At 42.0% G+C, this 23809-nt stretch overlaps 1 protein-coding gene across 1 annotated transcript in view; it reads left to right on the plus strand.

Moving 5' to 3' along the window:
• Window positions 1-23809, plus strand: part of Cfap43 (cilia and flagella associated protein 43) — a 102776-nt gene that overhangs the window by 69005 nt on the left and 9962 nt on the right. Inside the window, exons 19-31 of the mRNA XM_028874652.2 lie at window positions 135-212; window positions 1456-1581; window positions 3126-3230; window positions 4375-4491; window positions 5765-5992; window positions 7477-7683; window positions 9211-9300; window positions 9535-9615; window positions 10342-10467; window positions 16155-16274; window positions 19387-19494; window positions 20932-21018; window positions 21680-21768. Coding sequence (XP_028730485.1) covers window positions 135-212; window positions 1456-1581; window positions 3126-3230; window positions 4375-4491; window positions 5765-5992; window positions 7477-7683; window positions 9211-9300; window positions 9535-9615; window positions 10342-10467; window positions 16155-16274; window positions 19387-19494; window positions 20932-21018; window positions 21680-21768 — 1562 coding nt within the window. The remainder of the gene's footprint in view (window positions 1-134; window positions 213-1455; window positions 1582-3125; window positions 3231-4374; window positions 4492-5764; window positions 5993-7476; window positions 7684-9210; window positions 9301-9534; window positions 9616-10341; window positions 10468-16154; window positions 16275-19386; window positions 19495-20931; window positions 21019-21679; window positions 21769-23809) is intronic.

The following is a 23809-nucleotide window of genomic DNA, read 5'->3' on the forward strand; positions in this document are numbered from 1 at the left end:
GATTGTAGTCTTTGCAAATGTTCTATTTCAGTTTTAAAGAAGTGCTACCTATGCATGTATGTATCAAAGTAACTCGTCATCTCTCCCCGTCATCCTCTCTTGCCTTATTAAGTGAAGTGCTTGCTCCATTTCAGGCCATCAAAAACGAGGTCAAAATGTTTTCACAGAAGAGAAAAGAGATCAAAAGAGGGATCAAGGAGCTTTCTAGAACTGTAAGTGCCATAGTTGCATGTACTGAAATGCATCAGCCTTCCATCAAATACTACATATGGCTGCATGCACTGAAGTGCATCAGCCTTCCATCAAAGTTACATATGGCTGCATGCACTGAAGTGCATCAGCCTTCCATCAAAGTTACATATGGCTGCATGCACTGAAGTGCATCAGCCTTCTATCAAAGTTGCATATGGTTGCATGCACTGAAGTGCATCAGCCTTCCATCAAAAATTACATTTTCATCTTACTTGGTTTCACACGATATGAGGATCTAAACTCCTGAGGTTTCCAGGGTGTTCTAACAGGATCAAAACTCAGCTATATCACAATCTAATGTTAAACAGTGGGGTCCTGTGGAGGCCCCCAGAGGTTTCCTAGTGAGATCTGAGCTTGCTTCACACAGCAGGGCTGCATTAGAGAATTGTTTGACCATGTGTATGGTTACTAGGTGACTTCACACTTCTTTCTCAAAACATATTTTGTGGACATCTGCTTTGCTATTTGAATTTTAAGACCCGTTTGTGACTGTCTTGGTTACTTTTCTGTTGCTATGATAAAATACCCTGACAAAGCAGCTGAAGGTCGGGAGGGCTTATTTGAGCTCACAGTTCAAGGTGCTTGGTGGGGAAGCTGAGGAGGAAGGAGCTTGAAGCTGCTGGTCACATGATGTCTGCACTCAGGAAGATGAGAACAACGGATGCTTGCTTAATTCCTCTATTTATGTCCACAATAAAAAGAATTCCCACTTAATCTGGGGACCAGGCAGTTTACTTTTTTGGTGTTTTGTTTTGTTTTGTTTTTGTTTAGAAGCCCATGTGTTACTTCAACAAGCTTTATCCATTTAGATCCTTTAATAAATAAACAATTAAGTTTCCCAATTTTTCCTTTTGATTTGGTTCAGGACCCAAGCCCAGAGAAGAGCCACTGACTTTCACAGAGACTCTTCCTACCTCAATTAACCTAACCAATGTAATTCTCTATAGCCATTTCCCGAAGCAAAGAACCTCCTGACCTGTTTGACCAGAGACTTGTCTCCTCAGTGAATCTGCTCCACCACAGTGACAAATCATTGTTGTTGTTATTAGATGAATGAATTTCTAAGTATCAAACCTAAAACTTTAATAACCACAATACGCCTAGAATCAAATTCTTTATTCCATAGTATGTTTAGAGAAATACAACGCTTTTTTATTGTTCAACTCTTTACCTGCCAACACCCTTTCTTATTTCAAACTTCAGATTATGAGTATGATGGAAGAAAATGAAAAGGTGGAACCGATCGCAAAATTAGAGCAGCAGGAATTCTGCCTGGACCTCGAGGAGCTAGAAAGACTTCACGATGAAAGCGAGGAAGAGGTAGCAAAGGTAGGAAGGTGCCTCCCTGAAGCCCCAAAATGACATGAAACACATAAAATGATGTCGAGAAAGGCTCTTCCCGTGTTAGCTTCCCCAAACTGGATTTAGCTCTCCTGAAGAGAATGACTAACAGCTGGCGGCATAAACCCGCCTAGTTATCATCACACTTGGGAGCAAAATATGAGTCCATGGGAGAAGAGGTGGGACCCTGAGTTGGGGGTCTCAGTGACCTTAGGGCTCTAGTCAGCCCCAGCCACTGGGGTCCCCAGTAGAGGAAGACACAAAGCCCGGTCACCATCCCGGACACTGAATCTGAAGGAGTTGATGGAAGAGCTTCAGCAGGTGGGTAGAGGCTAGAAGACAACTGGTGTGTCAAGGACAACTGTGTCAGCCGTTGACTCGGTGGATCAGAACTAAAAAAGAAATGAAATGCAAATCAAAGTCATTTGCTTAGAAAACAAAATAAATAAAAAAAGAATGTGAAAAAAGTAATCTGAGAGATTATTCTTAACTGGTTTGTAAATAATCCTGCCACCAAAGTGAAACGCCAGGAAGTGGTTAGAGAGGAGCCTAAGGAACAAGGACTGCTGCGATTCACACACACACACTGACACACACACACACACACACACACACACACACACACACGCCTTTGAGCAGTCTGACATAGGGACACTTAATTGCTTATCTATTCAGAAATATCAGCAGATAAAGCCAACTGAAGTTACACATATGCTTATAAGTTTTTAAAATAAATAATCTAGTTCCCTAGATAAGTGGGTGTTCTTTTTATTGTAAACACATAAATAATAGAGGAATTAAGTAAACACTTCCAGACACGGGCCACGAACTGGCCCTTCGATATGTCTTGACCAGAATGAAGCATTGCATATCCTCCTACATCACATACAAGTATGGATTCCAGTCTTCTTTTGATTAAACAGGAAGACGGGACTGGGAAGACTTAAAAACAAACAAAATTGGGTGTAGCTGCCTGTCCCTGTAATCCTAGCACTGGGAAGGCTGGGGTAGGAAGTCCCTGAAACGCAACAGACCAGCAACCTAGTTTACCTGGAGAGCCCCAGGACAGTGAGCAATCCTGTCTCAAAAGACAAGGTGTCCTGAGAAGCGACACCTGAGCTTGTCCTTTAGCATGTGCATACACACGCATGTGCATGTTTCTACACGTGCACTTAACTTCCCCCAGGTCTGTCTAGACCAGTCATCCTGCTTTCATTACCCCCAGGAGGTCTGTCCACACAACCCTTTTGGTTCATGGATGCGATCTGGCCACCCTTACAGGCATTTGTGTTGACACGTCAGTCTTCAAGGCAGGGAATCTAAGCCTTGATCCAAGCCTTAGGAAGCATTCTCAAACTAAGTCTGTGTGAGTCAGAAGTTCACCACAGCGCAGGGCAGCTGAAGGTGTGGGGGAAATCCTATAAAAAACGCTCCCACTAAGTGGACAGCTCTGGCTAGTGAGTGAGCTGATGATAGCATATTTTTTCCCTAAGGGGCTATATTTTCACTTGTATCTTTTCCCTTTCTCCAAGATAAGAAAAGAAGTGGAGATGCATAACTTAGCCAAGAGCTACTTAACTGAGCTCATCAGGGAAGAGTGCTGGAATTCCATGGCTGTGAAGGGCCGAGCCCTAAAGGTAACAAATAGATGTACAACCCCAGGCATAGAATCCCCACCGATGAGGATTTTCATTTAAAAAGAAAGGGAGAGAGAGAGAGAGAGAGAGAGAGAGAGAGAGAGAGAGAGAGAGAGAGAGAGAAAGAAAGAAAGAAAGAAAGAAAGAAAGAAAGAAAGAAAGAAGAGAGAGAGAGAGAAAGAAAGAAGAACATTTATCACGTAACTTTTTTAAAAAGTAAAGAAAATCCACACAACAGAGCATCCAGAGCAGGCCTTGTTACCCCACACCCACACCCTACACCCCCACCGCCCTGAATTCCACAGACATGTGGCTTTCCTTTAAGTCATCCATCCCTCTGCTCAGTCTCACATGCTTCAAAGACAGTGCATTTCCAGGTTACTCTTAGAGCCTTTTCCTCTGTCCTCTGTGATGCTCCGCACGTATCCTCCTCTTAGTGCCTTCCACCACAAAAGGCTGTCTAACTCAAGTTCCACGTAGGTTAAAAGGAGACAAAACACCGCTCACATTTCTACCTCCCTTACCTTCCTGTGCTGTAACCAGCCACTCCTCTACCTCTTCGTGTAGGGTACACATAGGGTAATCAGACATCTCCGTCTATGCTTAGGTCCTTAAATGGCTACTAACAGCACCACTTCCCTCCTTCAAATAGGCCTTTCCCTACCCATCCCCATTTGGGTGACCATGTTTACAGCCGCTGTGCATCCCTGTGATTGGGTAGCACACGTGGCGCCTGTGGAGGTGGACGATGCTTTGTTGACAAGGCTGTCATATGTACTGATGGGTGTTTGCACCCTCCTTGGCCTCTATCTGCTAACAGGGACATCTTTATACTACCATAGCAGCAATAGAAAAAGTCTCAAGACACTCCCAAAATTTCCAGGAGAGAAGGGGGATGTGGAGAAAGTTGTTGAGAATCACCGTCCTAGAAAGAATCCCTTCAGAAAAGCATGCTGTCTTGTGAAAGGTTATGGCCGTTAGAACAGCATCACATGGCTTTGTTTTAAGGGTTTCCAGGGTCAATTTCACTTATTGTGTAATAACCTCTGGATTGATTTGGATGGGAGGGAACGGCCCCTAGGCTTCCCTGATGCCCACAAGTATCGTAGAAAATGAACCTGTCTCATCTCCATCTCCACCCAAGTGCTTTCATATCCCCTATGTGGTTGAGAACTTCCCCATGAAGGAGCGCACAGAAGAAGAGCTGCAGCAGTTGAAGAGAGTTGTGCAGCAAAAGAAGACTGAGGCGGAGTGTCTTAAGGTACCACTTTAACCGCATGTGTGTACTTATGTATATGATGTCATTTATTAAGGGTCCCTGTGCTGGCTAGTTTTACATCAACTTGACTCAAGCTGGAGTCTTCGGAATTGAAGGAACCTCAATTGAGAAAATGCCTCCATAAGATCGGGCTGTAGAACATTTTCTTAATTAGTGATGGATGTGGGAGAGCTCAGCCCATTGTGGGTGGTGCCTTCCCTGGGCTGGTGGCCTGAGGTTCCATAATAAAGCAAGCTGAGCACACTAGTAAGCAGCACCCCTCGGTGGCCTCTGCATCAGCTCCTCCCTCCATGTTCTTTCCTTACTTTCTTCAGTAATTGAGCAGTGATGTGGAAGTGTAAGCCAAATAAACTCTTTCCTCCCCAAGATGCTTTTGTCATGGTGTTTGATCATGGCAACAGAAACCCTCACTAGGATAGTCCCCATCACATGGATTCATGCTGAGATTAAATTAATACTAAGTTTGCATATAATGTATATTTATATGTTCTTGCTAATGTATAGACTATATCCTCATAAATTTATAATCCTATTTCCAAATAATAAAAAAATGGAGTCTATATCCTATATGTCGATTAGTCTTAAAGTATGAGAATTTGCTTTTTTTAAAATGTGACTTGAGTGCTGTTCCCATCCTGCTCAGAGGTTGTCTGGGTCTACAATCTCTTCTTTGTCCTTCCTTACATAGCAGCCATGCTTTATGGTCATTGACCAAAGATGAAACTGAATCTATGTCAATGGAATTTATGGTTTTCCTAAAGCAATCCCAGCTACAATTTCTAAACCAGAGTCTCCATCAAAGCAGTAAAAAGTGTCCCTTTGGCATAACTTAGTTTGGGCCGGAACTTTGCACCACCTCTTTCTGAAGCACAAAATGAAGGCATACCTAAATCAACTTACACTCTCTAATCCCATGTGAACAAGTTCCTTGATAAAATATGAGGAGAAGATATATTTTTTGAGTTTAAGTACCAAGAAAGACTCAGAATATTTACAAGCAGGTATCATCCTGACACAAAAACGTAAATACTATGTACTAGCAAGGGTGGCTTTTATTTTTTTTGATTTACAGTGAATGAGTTTCTGAAGCTTTAATCTCTTCTGCAGCCATTTCAGCATCCATCACATTGAGCCAAATTGTTGGCAAGACAATTTAACCTCTTAAAATGCTTGCTGAAAAAATTAAATCACCTGAAAATTGCCCTTTATGGAATTCTGATTACATGACCTCCATGTCACTCCCCCCTATACTTAGCTACGGAAGGAAATCGTAGAGGTCCAGTCAGCCACTTTGATTAAAAAGCATCATGAAGAGGATGATGAAGAAGAAGAGGATGAAGAAAAGACAGTAAAAGACACCAGTCTGCCCAATTACCTACTTGGTAGTTTGAGCCCTGATTTTGGGGCAGATACCTCTTTGTTGACGAACCAATTGGAACTTCATTCCAGAGAGGAGAAAATCAATCAAATTATATTACTAAAAGTGAGTGAATTTCTTTTTTATTAAAAAAAAACTCTGATGTTGCCCCACAAGGTGCCTTTCAAGGGCTCACACTGAAGCATAGAGTAGTCAAGTGACATCTCTATAAAGCTTGAGGAATACATGGATGACTAGCATCCAAGTCTTACAGACAGAGCTTGTATGCAGAGATACTCCCACCCATTCTAAATGGACTTGATGATGCCAAGTTTTCTAGGGAATGCTTTTCCTTAACTGGTTCAACAGACAATCTTATTAGAAATTTGGCTGGCTCAAAGAAATGCTTAAATTCCGTGTGCCCAGTAACTCACGCATCACTCGGAATCTTGTGAGGTCAGGATATGATTGCTCATCTGTCTGCTTGACTTAGAGAAATACAATGGCCTCAAAATAAGCATGAGGCTCCTCTGGCTGTAAGCTCACACTCCTTGACTTCTGCCGAATGAGTCAGCCTGAGAACACACCTGGAATGGAGAAGATGCTAATGAATATTTTTGTAATCAACAGCTAAGACTGTAGATGGTTTGAAATTCCATTCGCTATTCCCATTCTTAAAAGTTCTTCAACCGTGTCTGCAGTTTGTGTTCCTATTTCCGTGTCACTCAGGCCTTGCTTCCCATCCTTTCCTTCTCCTCCTCTTCCAACCCACAGCACATCTGTTTATTTACACACAGAACTGTTTAGTCACCTCTGATCGGCTTCTGGTCCTCTTCCTTGTTGCCATGTATCTATAAGGAGGTCAATTGAGCCCAAAATACCTCCGGTGCCAGGTGTTAAATTCATTTCTAGCATACTTTAATGATTTCCTCTTTAGTGGGAGAAGCTAATGGACCAGACTATGGCTTAACATAAACCAGAGTTAGAGTCAGAATTGCCACTTTGGGTTGAACCTTTAGCACTTGAGTTGAGTTGGGGCAATCCACTCGGATCCTGCTGCCACCATGGCTATTGGCTGACCTAGCTGCCTAACTCACATCCCCCTTCTATTTGAAAATGACTCAACTCTACATAGGAAGCATCCAGGCACAGCAGTCCTTCTCTGGGAGACTCTCCAAACACCATTGCTTCCTTTCTCCACATCTCCTCCATCGAGTTTCCATGGAAGAAGTGCTGAGTTCTGTACATTGCTTTATAAAATGTTATGGTAGATTTTTGAGGACATGCAAAAGAGTAGAATTGTCCAATAAGCTTCCAAGTGCCCATCAGTACTTCCCAGCAGCCCTGCATGTTGAATTGTAACACAGCTCACATTACAGGAGAGAGGTGGTTAGGGTGTAAATCTTGCTGCTGCCTTAATCCAAACCCAGCTAGCTAGCACTGTAGATTATTAAACCTAGAAATGACTCACTATAAGCACCAGTCCGGGAAGATGACGTTGACCTTCCTAAATGATAATTTCTAGAATGATCTTAGAGGTGTATATGGAATTGTGTTACCAGGAAAAACGTAAGATATGATGTATCTTCAGTAACCTATTGTTATTTCAGGATATCATTTACAAGGTAAAAAAGGCTTTCAATAGTGAATTCGATGCTGCCTATAAACAAAAAGAGTTTGAAATTGCACGCGTAAGAGAAAAGAATGTCAGAATTGAAGAAATTATTTCAGACCTGGAACTGGAAGAAAAAGTCTGGCAACCAGTGTTTGAAGACTGTGAGCAGCCAGAAAGAGCTCTTGTTGTGGAAGATGATGAGGTACAGGCCAGCCATCTTATCCCTCCCCGTGTCTCAGGAGGTCTTCCCAGCTCTGGTTGTCCATCCTCTTGTCTGCGCTATTATTGGAAGCTGCTGCTTTAGGCAGCGCTTATTTACAGGGAATAAATGCAGGCAGTGTAGCCACAGCATCAGAAAGGATTCTTTTATGAATCCCATGGATTCGGCGATGATCTCAACATCCAACCTAGGGGGAGCAGGAGCCCAGGGCGGGAATGTTGTGGGGTCTTCAGAGTTAGCTTGTGTCTCTGTGCAGTTTTTCCACTTTGCGTCTCTTTCACTGAAGAGAACAGCTCATCTCAGTGAGACTCTCCAGTTCCAACTCCAGGTGTGCCTGAGAAGGAGCTCCTTGACCCAACTCGGGTACAGGTACTTGAAGTAGAACCCCATAGGCCAGTGAAGCTGATGGAGTTTGGGTAATTATCTTGGTCATTTGAAGCATACAGGCCCAAGGGAGAGGGGACGGATGGATCTTTATTCTTATTGATAATAAAAAGTCCAAGTATTTAGAAAGGACTACATATCATCTTTTTTGAGTTAAAAATACAGAGAAAATACACAAAGGAAACCTCTGACGCGTATGAAATAAACTGAAATTATTTGGAGGCAAAAGACAATCATGTCTAGAAGTAAGTGACAGTTTTTGCAATCTGGGTTAGATGCCAGGTACCATCCTAAGTGCCCCAGTAAGACTGGAATACATCTGTGATTATACAAGCTTGATCCCCATTTCACAGATGAAGAAAGTGAGGCACAGAGAAGGTAAGTAGCGTCAGCACAGTCTCCCAGCTCATGGACAAGAGCTGAGAGCTGAACACTGTCCATTGTCGCAGTCAGAGGACAGTCGCTTCCCTCCACTGTGCTGTGCTTGTGTGAGACCTGGAGCAAGGTGACAACCAGGACCTCACCCTGTCACTCTCTGAGGTCCCCGGTCATGGCAGTCACTTCTACAATGTTAGTGAAACCCCAGCTCTGCTTAGCTGTAGCTCGGAGCGGTTCGACACTCGCGAGAACAATTGTTTTGCCACATCTCTGCCGCCCCTGATCTGCCTGGCCCCTGCACAGGCTACTCACGCCACCAGTGGGAATAAAGTCCACAGGCCCTTTCTCTCACCTCCTCCTTGCCTAGTGAGTTTCCTGTTCTGCCTGAACATTCTGGTTCATGGCTCCTTGACTGCCCAAGGCTCTTAACTCTAAGACCTCTATCTTTTTGGATATGACTTAGGTGATTCTTCTAAACCTCCTACCAGAGGAGACAGTCCCTGAGAGTTAATAGATAAGTGAGGCTCCATTTTTCCAGCATTCTCATTTTAGACCTTCTTCATACCACAGTAAAAAAAAAAAAAAAAAAAATGGTTGAAAATCTGGAATGTTCCTTTAACTCCCCCTTAATACCATTTAACTTTTCCCAGAATGTGGAAGGAAAATCTGGCTTGATATTTTTTAAGAAACGCAGCAAAAAAACAAAACAAAACAAAACAAAAAAAAACACTATACTTTCTCTTTCAGATTTCATTTCAAAAACACATTCCTCCATGGCAATCAGCCAAAACAGAGATGACCATGCCCTTTGGAATGGAGCAATTGCAACAAGCACGGGTATGTGGTTTTGCCCAAATGGTACCTAGAACCTTCTTTCCATCCTTGAAACACACCATGCATTTATCACAGTCCGGAGGTCCCTTGAATCTCAGCTGCTCTCCTTCTGTTCCCTCCCCCATATCACTGTCACTTCCCAAGTCCCAAAGGTAATCATTCTAACGGCAGGCAGGCACCGCCTGACACGTTAACTCTCTGTTTTAAATGCCTTCTCTGATCCTGGTTCTTTCCCAGGCCTCCGATGCAAGGCAAAGAGGCCTCATGGACATGATGGGAGGTGTTCTGGAAGTCAAGAAGGAGGATATCTTGAGAATGGTGAGATATTTTGCCATCTTTGTGGAAAATGCAATGAGGTAGAAAGAACTACATAAAGTTCATCATTTTTGTTCCCTGTAAAACTCAGTTTTAGAAATCCTACAACCCCAATATTCCCTAACCTAGAAAGATGCCACAGTGGACCAACAACAAATTTGCCTTCTGTTCTCACAAACATTCACCACCACCAGAAGAAGGAGGAGGAGGAAGAGGGGAAGGGGAGGAGGGGGAGGAGGAGGAAGAGAAAGAGAAAGAAGAAGAGGAAGAGGAGGAGGAGGAGGAGGAGGAGGAGGAAGAGGAAGAAGAAGAAGAAGAAGAAGAAGAAGAAGAAGAAGAAGAAGAAGAAGAAAAAGAAGAAGAAGAAGAAATAATGAGCACAAACAAACAAGCATCATGCATGGTGATCTTGCTTCCACCTACAGTTGTTCAAATATACCAGGGACATGACATTCCAGGTCTTCCTGAAGTTCTAGCTACATAAATACCAACACCATCTAAGTTTGTTACTTAAGAGTCTGGGCAACCCTAAAATTATCATCATCCTCTCAGAGTCATAGGAACTAAGAACTCGGTTGTAAGGCTTTCCCACATTCTTCCATCAAAGCATCAGATTATTCCCCTAGATGTTTCCCCTTTTAACTGCCATCTGAGCTGGGAGGTTTTACTGTAGTGCTACACTGATGTGGCTTATAGATGCTAGAGCATGCTTTTTCCTTGTGTCTCCAGGTGATCCCTCAACCGGCTTTCATGGCAAAAGCTGATGCTCTGTGGAGTGAAGAAGAAAGGAAGCAATTCAAAGACTATGAGAAAAAAGTCAAGGAGCTAAATGAAGAGAGAGATAAGTACAGAAAGGTTAGAAGAACAGAAAATTAATGACATCTCTAGACTCTCTAGGTCAAAATTTTCCTAATGCCTCTAAGAGCTCAAGGATAGTGATTTGGCTTAAAGTTCCTTGAGAACCTAGAGAGGTTGGGATAGAAAAAAACTGAAGACTAGATACATTTAAAAAAAAATACATAACATTTTTAAAGTTCTTCTTGATGTCAACACTTTCCACACTGTTATCATTCATTTGATCCTTTGTTTTTCCTCCACATGTTCAAGGAACACCTAGCACATGCAAGACACTACAAGGGATTGTTCCATCTTGGCTACAGCTCTTTGCATTTAGTAATGCTTCTGGCTGATTCTATCTCAATCCTAAGGAAAGGATTTGAGAAAACAAAAATACAATCAGCATGACACATAGTTCAGGTCTTATTTGAGGGTTTTGCAATATAGTTCTATTTTTATGTTCTTCCAGCTCAAAGAAACATTCCCACATTAAAATAGCTTATACTGTAGTGGAGACCTAAGAGTTGGTAGTAACTGGGCGTGGCAGTGCATACCTACAACCTCAGCACTTGGAAGGTGGAGCAGGCATGTCAAGGAGAGTCTAAGAAACCTAGGCTACATAATAAGAGCCCTCCAAAAATGTTGACATTATGTAGCAGAGTAAATAATATTTTTATGAAGGCAGTGAAACCACACCATCACTAAAGATAGGATAGTACAACTTACCAGCTTTATCATGGCATTATACTTCAGCAACTTCTTTGAATCTGTTGTTAACCTGCTTATATTTTTGTTCACTGAAGTTCTCTCTTGTATTTTTAACTAAGTTTAAAAGGCAAAAGCCTAAAGAACCCAAATAACTAATCGTGGAGGAAGTCAAGGTTTGGAGAGGTAGATACCCAAAGAGTAAAGGGTGGTGTTCCTGGTGGCTTTGTCAACTTGACATGACTGAGAGTCAAGTGGGAAAGATTACTGAATCAAGGAAATGTCTCCATTTGATTGGCCAGTGGGCATGTCTGTGGGACATTTTCTAGATTGTTGATTGATGTGGGAGGGCTCAGTCCACTGAGGTCAGTTCCACCCTTGGACAGATGGTCCTGGGTGGTATAAAGCAGCTGAACATGAGTCTTGTTTCATTTCATACACCCAATCTTCTTCCCTAACACTGGACATCAAACTACTCTTTCAGTAATATAAAAATCAAGTTCAAGGGGCTGAAGAGATGGATCAGAGGTTAGGAGTATTTACTGCTCAATCATAAGGACTTTGGACCCCAGCACCTACATCGGGTTATCCACAACACTTATAATACCAGTGTTACAAGCTCCAAAGGATCCAACACCCTCTTCTGGTCTCCATGTGCACCTACCCACACACGTGCACCTACCTTGAAGCTGGAAGGTTTCTCGGGTCCCACCTGGCTCCCCACAGATCCACAGTCACTTATAAAATAATCATTCAGAGGCTTAATATTATTTATAACTGCTCATCCATTAGCTCAGGCTTATTACTGACTAACTCTTACACTTAAATTAACCCATAATTCTTATCTATGTTTAGCCATGTGGCTTGGTACCTTTTCTCAGTTCTGCCTTGTCATCTCACCTCCTCTGCATCTGGCTGGTGACTTCTGACACTGCCCTTCATCCTAGCATTCTCCTCATCTGCTCACCCCACCTATACTTCCTGCCTGGCTACTGGCCAGTCAGCATTTTATTAAACCAGTGTACAAAAGCATTATCCACAATACTTCCCCTTTTCTGCCTAATCAAAAAGGAAGGTTTTAACTTTAACATAGTAAAATTATATATAATAGAACAGTTATCAAGCAGGAATTACAGTTATAATAAGATCTAGTCTATTTGTATTTGGCAAAATTAAAGAAAATATTGTATCTATCCTATATTTGTGAGTCTAAAGTTTCATATCTAATTTATCTTTTATCATGACTAAGAAAAATTATAACTATCTAGTCTTCAACTAAATCAAAGACCCCAGAAGGATATAATATTACCTAAGTAAACAGGAAGTGCATTGCAAGTAACTTCCAAAAATGTAGAAATGACAGAGACAGCTGCCTTCCTGGACAGTCATCCAAAATTCCTCTGTAACATTGGGGCATCTATCTTCAGCCAACAGGCCTAGAGTTTTTTAGTTGCTTCTCCCTGTGTCCTGTAGAATATTTTGCAGTCTACTCTGTGAAGCAGGAACCTGAAGAACCATCTCATCTTGCAAAGTTCATTGGTCAGTTTCCTATGTGTCCTGCATGTCCAGTTTATACAAAATTTTGTCAAGCAGTTGATGCAAGGGCACTTTTTCACCCAGTGGCTAACTTTTGCCACAAAGAAAGCAAACTCCATAGAGTTTCTTCAATGCCCATTATCTTCTCTGAAGTTGATTGGTGCTGCCAGGAGCAGACATGTCTCAATGACCAGAAAGGCAAAGTTCTTAAAACATTTTAAATGCCATATTCTATATGTCTTTGAAGTGTTTGAAGATTATCTACCTAATTGAAATATATTTATGTATATCTAGAAAAATTAACATGACTACAAGTATATCATAGATGATTAACTATTAATCTGTATTTCTTAATGATACATTACAATTTTAAATAAGTTGTATAGACATAATGCCTTAAACATGAGTAGAAATATACATACAGTATAACAAAATTAACTTTAAATTTGTATTAATAAACTAAAATCCATAGCAATGTAAAACATTTCAAATAAGTTGTTGCTCTTTAAAAGTAGGTTTAATAATCTACCCTTTTATCCTATCATATCTATATCCCCTTTTCTTCTTTAGAGATTGCATTTGTAATCAACCCCTTTAAATAAAAATAAACATTTATAAACAATATTTTGGGAATTTGAGCATAGCTTCTCAAACTACTTCCTGCTGCTTGAGGGAGCTGGCGATCTTTTTTTTTTTTTTTTTTTTTTTTTTGGTTTTTCGAGACAAGGTTTCTGTGTAGCTTTGCGCCTTTCCTGGAGCTCCTTGGAGTACCAGGCTGGCCAGAACTCACAGAGATCCGCCTGGCTTGCCTCCGAGTGCAGCCGTGCGCCACCAACGCCCGGCGGGAGCTGGTGATCTTATGGGGATCCTGAGAAAATTAAAATTATGGTCTTGACTGGAATAGTCTGTGAGGCTGCATCATCTGAACCAGTTGCCTTGAAGCTGTTTTTGATGTTGATTCTTCTGGGCCATGGTGTCATCAGAGACCTTTCAGGGGGTCTTGGCTAATCAAACCATATGAGCCTGGAAGCAATCCACAGGTTCTCATCTTCTGTGGAAACAAAAGCAGAACCTCTTTCCAAAGCAACATATCCTTAGACACAAACTTTGAAGTCAAGATGCCTTTAAAATATACCTATTGGTTTAACTCAGCAGCCTTTACAATCAAATGTCTTTCTGTAGTTAAAAATCCCAAAGGTGCCAGGCAATGGTGGCACATGCCTTTAATCCCAGCACTGGGGAGGCAGAGGCAGGTGGATCTCTGTGAGTTTGAGGCCAGCCTGGGCTACAGAGTGTGTTCCAGGAAAGGCTCCAAAGCTATACAGAGAAACCCTGTCTTGAAAAAAAAATCCCAAACACAATATAATCCAGACTCTGTGTGTGATTTCTGTCTTCACATGGCTTATTTTTTATATTACTTTCACTGTCTCTTTAAAAAACTTTATTTTTTAAAGTTATTTCTTTTTTTTTTTTTTTTTTTTTTTTTTTTTTTTTTTTTTTGGTTTTTTGAGACAGGGTTTCTCTGTGTAGCTTTGTGCCTTTCCTGGGACTCACTTGGTAGTCCAGGCTGGCCTCAAACTCACAGAGTTCCGCCTGGCTCTGCCTCCCAAGTGCTGGGATTAAAGGCGTGCGCCACCACCGCCCGGCAAGTTATTTCTTTATATAACTGCATGTACTCCTTTTCTTCTCTCTTCCAAGCCTACATACATTTTTACATGCATTGTAAACCATTTAGAGTTTTATTTTATCTGAATCTGACTTATTGTGAATCTATAATCCTTCTCTGACCAGGAGAGATGTTAAACTGCTAAACTGCATGTTTAGGACTGGAGCAGCAGCCTTGTCTGCTCACTCTGCTCACTTCAGCTTTTCAGCATGGTGGAGGTAATTCACCTCCAGCTCTGGGAGCCATGCTCTTGGCTGACTCTGGGAGGCAATGGGTCCATGCCTCCATCCAGCAGTGTGTAACTCAAAAACTTTTTTTTTTTTTTTTTTGTACTAGCAAAAGCTAAATCCACCACACAGCATACTGCATGGCTTGGAGACACCTCTGTGTATACTGCAGTGAGAATCCATCATGCTGTGGGTCAAGCCCACATGCCACAAACCCGCCATAGTTTAGCTCAAGCCCTCAGGCTGTGGCTGGCCTGAGAGACACACTAGAAAGATGTTTTTAGCTCTGTTTTAGAATCTTTTTTTAAGTTCTCTCGAGTTTTAGGTGGCAAGTCAAGCCAAAACGTTGGGCATCCAAATGTAGCTGGAAGTTTTCCTGTGTCCCGCCCAGTCCTGCAGCCGCTCAGACCCAAATAAACATACGAGGCTTATATCAATTACAAATTGCATGGCCATGGCCTATGGCTCAATTTTCTTGCTAGCTAGTTCTTACAACTAAACTCAGCCATTTCTATGAATCTCTATGTCACCATGTGTTCCATGGCTTTACCTGTGTGCCATTACATGCTGCTCCCCTAGACAGCGGGATGGCGTCACTTCCTGCCTTTGCATTCCTCTTTTTAATATCTCCCTTGGATTTTCCCATCTGGCTCCATCCTGCCCTGTCATAGGCCAATGCAGCTTTATTTATCAACTAATCAAAGCAGCGCATATTCACAACATACAGAAAGATATCCCACAGATCTACCCTCACACAGATACACATACATAAGTAAATATTTTTAATTAAATATCAAAACAAAATGTATACTATAAAAAATTCAAGGTATTCAAAGATGGGAGGTGAAGCAAAAATTTTAGGGCCAAATTTTGTGTCTGTAAATTGTTGTCTGTAGTCAGAATTTTTCTGGGAAGATTTGCTGCAGTTTGATTTACTAGGCCTACTTGATTAGTGATCTTTAATATCGTTTTCCTCCAATGTAATTTTCAAACATCCAGGCTGGGGAGAGGGCTCGATGTACTGGTAAAAGTGCTTGTTGCGTGTGTAAGTATGAGGACCTGAATTCAAAGTCTTAGTTCTCACTTTAAGAAGACCAGACCTGGCTGTGCATGTCTATAACCCCAGTGCAGACATGGAGGGCAGAGGCAGGGGATGGGGGGGCACAACAGGAAGATCCTGAAAGCTCATTGGCCAGCCAGCCTAACCCGAATAGTAAGCTTCAAGTTTAATGGTCTCAAAGGAATGAAACAGAGACTGATAACTCAGGACACCCAACATCATCCTCTGGCCTTCACACCTGTGTGCACAGGCACATGTACACACACACACACACACACACACACACATACACACATACACGCACACAAGTATTCACATGTGCATATACAACACACACAAATACACACAAAAAAGGGAATAAAATGACAAAATGAAATAAAAAATTCCAAACACACAGCATTTTAGATTGGCCCAGGTAGAACTTCTCTGCCTTCCCTCTGCTTCTTCCATGTGGCAAAATGCAAATACCAATTGTGATAAGCTTTTAATTATTCTGTTGCCTCCAATTTAGTCTTTAGAAGCAGAAATGAAGAAACTTCAAAATTCTATCCAAGAAAGCACACAGAACTTTGATGAACACTTGAAGAGACTCTTTGAAAGGAGAGTGAAGGCAGAGATGGTTGTTAACCAGGTAAGCAAGGCTTCATTTCTGTATCTTAACCTTTTAAGTAGCCGTGGGACATCCATCGCTCTTAGGAGCTGACCCCCACACTCACCTGGTGCCAAGGCCCTGTGGTGGGCCCCTCCCCAGCCTCCTCCAGCCAGGTGCTGCTACACTCCCTCTCTCTCCTGCTCACTTCTCCTCCAGGGTCCTGATAAGTAGCTGCTTTATGGAAAGAGAGGAGCTTCCAAGAGGTTCTGGGGGAGGCAGATATAAAATAGGAATGCTAGCATGCTCTGAACTTGACTCTGGTGATGGCTACATAGCTGTGCACATGTATCAAAGCATCAGATTATACACTCTAAGAGGGGGGAATAAATGGTATGTGGAAAATGCTTCAATAAAGCTGTTATTTTTCTTAAACATGCTTAGACTATCTTCTTGTACACATGATGGGGGGACTAGACTACTAGGAAATATCCAAAGGACTTGGGAGCTACAGTCGCTTCTGCTCTAAAGAACACCACTTAAAAATCAAAAATAAAAGGTTGGGGTAAAACACTTGCCTTGCATGTGTAAGGCTCTAGCACCAACAATGATAATAACAACAGCAATTATTATTATTATATATATTATTATTATTATTATTATTGCAATTTGTTGAAACTCATCAAATTTTTCCAAATACATGGATTTGTGACATTTTAAAAAGAAAATGCCAGTTGACCATTGTCTTGGTTTCCTTTTCTGATGCTGTGATAAAATACTCTGATGTAAGTAGAAGTTTCTGTCCCGCAGCAACTTCCAAATACCCAACAGCCACTTCCCAAATTACCACACAGAGGTTTATATTAATTACAAATGCTCAGCTGGTAGCTTAGGCTTATTACTAACTAGCTCTGATACTTAAATTAACCCATAATTCTTATCTATGTTTAGCCATGTGGCTTGGTGCCTTTTCTCAATACAACATTCTCATCTTGCTTCCTTGCATCTGGCTAGTGACTCCTGACTCTGCCCTTCCTCTTCCCAGCATTCTTAATTTGGTTGTCCCACCTATACTTCCTGCCTGGCTACTGGCCAATCAGTGTTTTATTAAACCAATTTGAGTGACAAATCTTTACAGTGTACAAGAGGATTATTCCACAGCACTCTGACAAAAGCAACTTAAAGGAGAAAGAATTTGTTTTAGCTCAGAATTTTAAGTTATAGTCTGTCATGACGGGGTAGTCCAGGCATCAGGAATCTGAAGCAGCTGGTCTCCTTATATCCAGTCAGAAGAGCAATGAATGTATGTGTGCCACCCATGTCTCTTTCTCCTTTCATATGACCAGTGATTTCCCGCCCCCCTCCCATCCAGTAAGTGATCCCAACCACAATCAAGGTGGGTCTTCCCTCAAAGGTAATCAAGATAATTCCCCACAGCCATGCCCAGAGGCCCCTCCATGGTGACACTAGAGAGCCTTTTAAGTTTACAGTAACACCAACATCTGTCACCTTCAGACAATGGCAATAAGCAATGTCCCAAACTGTAAAGTATCTAATATCCATACTGACTTTCCTGTACAAACTCTACCCCTAGGCAATAAAATTGTAAGTAGAACATCTCTTTATAAAATATTTCAAGCCAGGCTGTGGTGATGCATGCCTTTAATCCTAGCACTTGGGAAGCAGTAGCAGGTGGATCTCTGAGTTCAAGACTAGCCTGGTCTACAGGGTAAGTTCCAGGACAGCCAGAGTTATGCAGAGAAACCATGTCTTGAAGAAAAAAAAAAAAAGAATAAATAAAATATTTCAATTAGTAAATGAAAAAAGAAAGTGAAAACAGACAATGATCATTTTGCAACTCTAAATAGATTTACTGGGCTTGTGCTTTGAGCATCCATAGCTACAAACATCCCCAAAAGACAACACTTATTGTGTAAGTCCTGACCAGAGAACACAGAATAACCCAAACGGTTACTACCAAATGATTCCAACCAAGGTCTGACCAGGCCTCTGGATCCAACTGCCAATTTTCAAGGACTAGAAGGGATTTGGGAGCTTTAAAAACTGCACTTGGAGCAGAGCTCCAATCAACGAGAGAGAAGGGGGATTCTATGAGCAAGAGATATGGAGACCATGATTGGAAAAAGCACAGGGACAAATAGCCAAACTAGTGGAAACACATGAACTGTGAACCAATAGCTGAGGAGCCCCCATGGTACTGGACCAGGCCCTCTGGATAAGTGAGACAGTTGATGAGCTTGAACTGTTTAGGAGGTCCCCAGGCAGTGAGACCAGGATCTGTCCTTAGTGCATGAGCTGGCTTTTTGGAACCTAGTGCCTATGCTGAGACACTTTGCTCAGCCTTGGTGCAGGGAGGAGGGGACTGGACCTGCCTCAACTGAATGTACCAGGCTCTGCTGACTCCCCAGGGGAGACCTTGCCTTGGAGGAGGTGGGAATGGAGGTGGGTTGGGGGGGAAGGCTGGGGAGGGATAGGAGGAGGGAGGACAGGGGAATCTGTGGTTGATATGTAAAACAAATAGAAAATCTCTTAATAAAGAAAAAAATTTTTTTAAAAAAATTGCACTTGAAGTAAGCAGTTGGGGAGACACAAAAGTACAGACTGCTGATGGCTACAATCAACTGTGAAGGAGAGAAAGCAGCCTAAGAGGACATGCAGCTTCTAAGAGATTTAGAAGACGTGACAAAATACTGTTAATGGACGAGTTACGCCTCTGTGCCAGGGGTTCCCACTAAGGCAGGATGGCGGAAACACGGGAGTTTGCTGGTGTTTAGTCCAAACAGTGCTCACTGCTGGGGCCAAGCCCCTGATGACGACGCCTGGGTTCTGTGCTGGCAAAACAGATCTTTTCTGTGAGTGGCGATGACAAGCATGTCGGCCTCTATCAAAACCCATCAAATAACTGATTGGTGGTCAGAGTTTTTCTGTATATGTGTTTTGAGGAATGAAAGGAAAAAGCCAAATACTGTTGGAAGAGGTCCTGTTGGGCCTTTCTTTAAGGCATCCATTTAAGGAATTCCTCCTCTCCTCCTAAGCTTATCTTTGTAGCATCAAGTCTATGACCACCAACAGAATGTTCTTCCTCAACCAGCAATGGTGACCTTCAACGTTCTTCCTCTTCATATTTCCACAGGAGGAAATGAAAATAAACAACCTCGTGTATTCTTTGCTGCTGGATGAAGAACTGAGCTCCAGGGAACAGTTCCTGAACAACTACCTTCTGAAGAAGCAGGAGGAGAAAGTAAGTTTGGGGCTCCCTGGCACTGTTGCGGCTCGCTCTCCAGCATCCGAGCAGCTCGCTCAGACACAGGTCCCACATCTGGAGCCTTTATTTGATTAGAGTCAGAGACTCTAATCAAGTGATCTTTTGATACAAGAGGAATGCCTTAAAGAAAAGGCAAGTGGGTACCATTACAATGATGTCTGGTTATTTTATCGCATAGCTTTCCTTCTGCCATTCCTATTCCACCATGCCCATCATCGACTCCATGTCTGGGACTTGGCCAGACAACCACGTAGAAGGACCCACGTCAGTCTCTTAATTAGGTGATGTGATTCTGCATCTCAGATTCAGAACACTATAGTTTCAAAATGACATGCTGTAATAGAAGACAAGACCAAATTGATTCTCAGGATGAAGTTAAAAACAATACAGCTTTTAATACCAGCCAGTGGTGGTACACACCTTTAATCCCAGCACTTGGCAGACAGAAGCAGGCAGATCTCTGTGAGTTTGAGGCCAGCCTGGTCTACAAAGAGAGTATCAAGACAGCCGGGACTACATAGAAAAACCTGTCTCAAAAAACAGAACAGTAACAACAATACAGCATTTAACCATGGACTGGCTGTAGGACCTTGATCAAAGCACATAATCTTTGAAGCTGTTCACAGGCCATTTTCCAGGGAAATATAGTCCTCTATGGACCATGTGGTATTTCCAAGTGTCACTGAACCTGGAAGTGATGGGCTAGCCTATAGAATGGAAACTTTCATATTTAGAAACACTAAAAATAAACATGAATCGTTAAGATTTATTAAAGAGATGAGCATCAATGCTGATTATTAATACATAATGTTTCAACAGGTGTCAGCCTACATTGATATTGTTAATGAAGCACAGTATGAACACATTTACTGCATCATAAATGACTTATGTACCTACTGTTAAATTCTGTTTATATGACCAGGAGTGGTAGTACATGCCTCAGCACTCAGGAGGCAGAGGCAGGCAGATCTCTGAGTTCAAAGCTAGCCTGATCTACATAGTGAGTTCCAGGACAGCCAGAGCTACTAAGAGAGTAGCTGTCTCAAAAACAAAACCAAAAGAAAAGAAAAAGCTTGTTTATAACATATGCAAAGAATTTTTATCAGGCATGGTGGCACATTCCTGTAATCCAGCACTTAGGAGGCTAACACAGGAAGACCACAGGTCAAAGGCCAGCCTGGGCTACATAGGAAGACTATATCTGAAATGTGTCATAACACCCCTGCAGACGATTAGACATCTTTGACACAGGAGGAGGCCATTTCAGAATGGCTGGATAACACGCTGGCGCTGACTCTCGCTCTTCACGCAATCGCATCCTATGAGATTTCTTAATCTTCTTAGAATCACCTGTAGCTTTGTTTAACCTGAGAGCTTTCCAGATCCCATTAACTGTCCCTGCCATTACTGTAGAACAAGACTTCAGAAGCCATCCAGAAAGCTAGAGAAGACCTGGATGTGTTCAAGGAGCAACACGACATTCTGGTGGCGGAAGACAAAGTGAGTCCTGGGCTCATCCACTGGACAGTGCAGAGTTGTTGCACTTAGGATTGGCAGGGGGGCAGTGTTGATGAGGATAAATTTATTTCCTTGTGGATTGTTCTCTTCCTGTCGTCTTCAGTTGTGAGTGAATTTCGTCCTGTATGACTATACGTTTCTGTAAAAACCTGTGGGTTAGAAAGACTTTTTTTTTTTAATTTCCTGAAGTTAAGGTTTTTCTTGTGGGGAAAAAAAAACATTTGTGAGGTCATCAAGTTTAGGGTTCTCAAACTTGGGGTGGCTCATAAAATCAACTTAGTAGTAGGGCCAGTCGTTTGTAGCAGAAACAATAGCTAGAGTAACAACAAGATGGAACACAGTGAGGTGGGTAAGGAGCATGATGAAACGGACTGAACAGTAACTTGCATGTTTTCTAAATAAGATTTATTTGGGGATACTTCTGGTCTAGATGCTTTCTAAAAGTCTTTTATTTTAAATATGATGACATTTTTAGTACGCTGGCATACTCCTAGGAACAGACACATAGAGAAGAGCTGCTGTCCAACAACTGTAAATCCAGGTCTTTACATCACAGTGATACTGTCTGCATTTCAGAGATTGCATTAATTAATGAGAGACTTACGTGTGTCTGCAATCCTGGAAATAATGTGTTTGTCCTTAGGTTCTGGAGCGCAGCTTCAAAAGGGAATTTTCTGACGTTTCTGGTCACCAGGTGGATATACTCTACAAACTTTTTAAACGCCGGCCAAGGTTTGTTTCTCTATCATATGTGGGAGATGGGGAGGGCGGGGCCTGTTAACAAGAATTATAAGGGCCAGAGAGATGGCTCAGCAGGGTTAAGCCGGGTAACCTGAGTGGTATCCTTGGGATCCACGTGGTGGAAGCAGAGAACTGACTCCAACAAGTTGCCCTCTGGCCTCCACATGCGCCATGGCACACATGCATGTATGCACATGTACAAAAATAAACAAACTAGTAAAAAAATGTCAAAAATAAAACAGTTATAAAGTTTTACCTTTTCCCAATCAGATAGTAATAACCAGCTAAACATCCTGAGGTCACGCTGGTGTCTTTTGATCAGGAATGAAGTGTAATGGTTTCTTCCCACTGTTAAAACATAGTTAAGTGTTTTAACTTTAGTTAACATGTTTAACACACATAAAAAGTCTTTTAAAAAAGCCATAGCTGGCTTACAGATTTTCCCAAGACATATTCCGAGAAAACGTTAAGCCTTTCTTTCTGGTGTAAATCGTAGACACATGAGACAAGTTTCTAAGACTAAACACGTCTGAGGAAATACTGCTTTTTACAGCTAGGTGGCAGTCTTTATTGCTCAACCTCCCAAAACTTGCTAGTGGCTTTTGGATTTCCAGGGATAGGAAATGAGTCAGCAACATCTTCCCAATGTATCTGACCACAAATTGCTTTTCCTCAGAGAATCTCATGTTCATGGCAAAGTTTTTATTTGCCATGTTTTCTAAATAATAAAGTTTAGAATAAAAAAAAATGCAAAAGAAAGATAGCTCAAAATAATGGTTATCTAGAGTTCTGAAATATGTTTCTAAGCTGGGAGGAATATTGAAATAGTTTGCTGACTGCTAATATAATAAATTGAAAATTTCAAATGCAATATAGAAGTGTGCTGTCTGTCACCAAGGAGTGAGACATTTTATGTGAGGGATCCAAACTCATGCTCTCCCCTTGGGCAGCTTACCGGAAACTGGGAATTTAGCCTAGGACTTGTCTCATGTCTTAGTCTCTCTCTCTCTCTCTCTCTCTCTCTCTCTCTCTCTCTCTCTCTCTCTCTCTCTCTCTCTCTCTCTCTCTCTCTCTGTGTGTGTGTGTGTGTGTGTGTGTGTGTCTGTCTGTCTGTCTGTCTGTCTGTGTAAGCCACGGATCAACCTGTGGTGTGTGACTCCTCTGTTACCTTCCACCCTTTGGGGTTGTTTGTTGTTGTTCATTTTTGAGACAGATTCTCTCACTGGCCAGGATCCTGTCAATTCTCCTAGGCTGACTAGCCAGAGAGGCTCCAGGATTTGCCCATCCAGCGCTGGGATGGATCACAAGTGTGTACCATGGCGGTGGGCTTCCAGGGGTTGAGCTCTGGTGTTTATCCTTCTCAGTACTGATGGAGATAGCTCCCCAGCTCAGTTTCCCTATTTCAGAAGAGCACTTTTTCATTCATATATATATATATATATATATATATATATATATATATATATATATATATATATATTAATTTACACCTCTTGAGACTGAGTTTTAACTATGTAGCATTGGCAGGCCTCAAATTCAACATGCAGTCCAGACTGGCCTCAGACTTTTAGTTAGTTTCTTGCTTCTGCCTCTTGAGTATGGAGATTACAGTGTGGCCTACCAGGTCTGGCTAGGAGTGTGCTAATTATAAACCCAGGGGAAAATGTGGTGATATATTTGTACCCCAATAAAGCTTGCCTGGGGATCAGAGGACACAGCCAGCCACTAAATTGGACATAGAGGTCAGGCAGTGATGGCACACACCTTTAATCCTATCACTCAGGAGGCAGAGATCCATCTGGATCTCTGTGAGTTCATGGCCACACTGGGTTATATGAGAGAAACAGAACCAGGTAGTGGTGACACACGCCTTTAATCCAGGGAAGTAATATGCAGGACACAGAAAGGAATATAAGGTGTGAGGAAATAGGAACTCGCTCTCTTGAGGCTGAAGGTTTCGTAGAAGTAAGCTAGTGGCTGGGTGTTCTGCCTCTTTGACCTTTCAGCTTTCACCCCAATATCTGGCTCTGGT

This window comes from Peromyscus leucopus, chromosome 1 (assembly GCF_004664715.2).
Source record: "Peromyscus leucopus breed LL Stock chromosome 1, UCI_PerLeu_2.1, whole genome shotgun sequence".
Classification (NCBI taxonomy): domain Eukaryota; kingdom Metazoa; phylum Chordata; class Mammalia; order Rodentia; family Cricetidae; genus Peromyscus; species Peromyscus leucopus.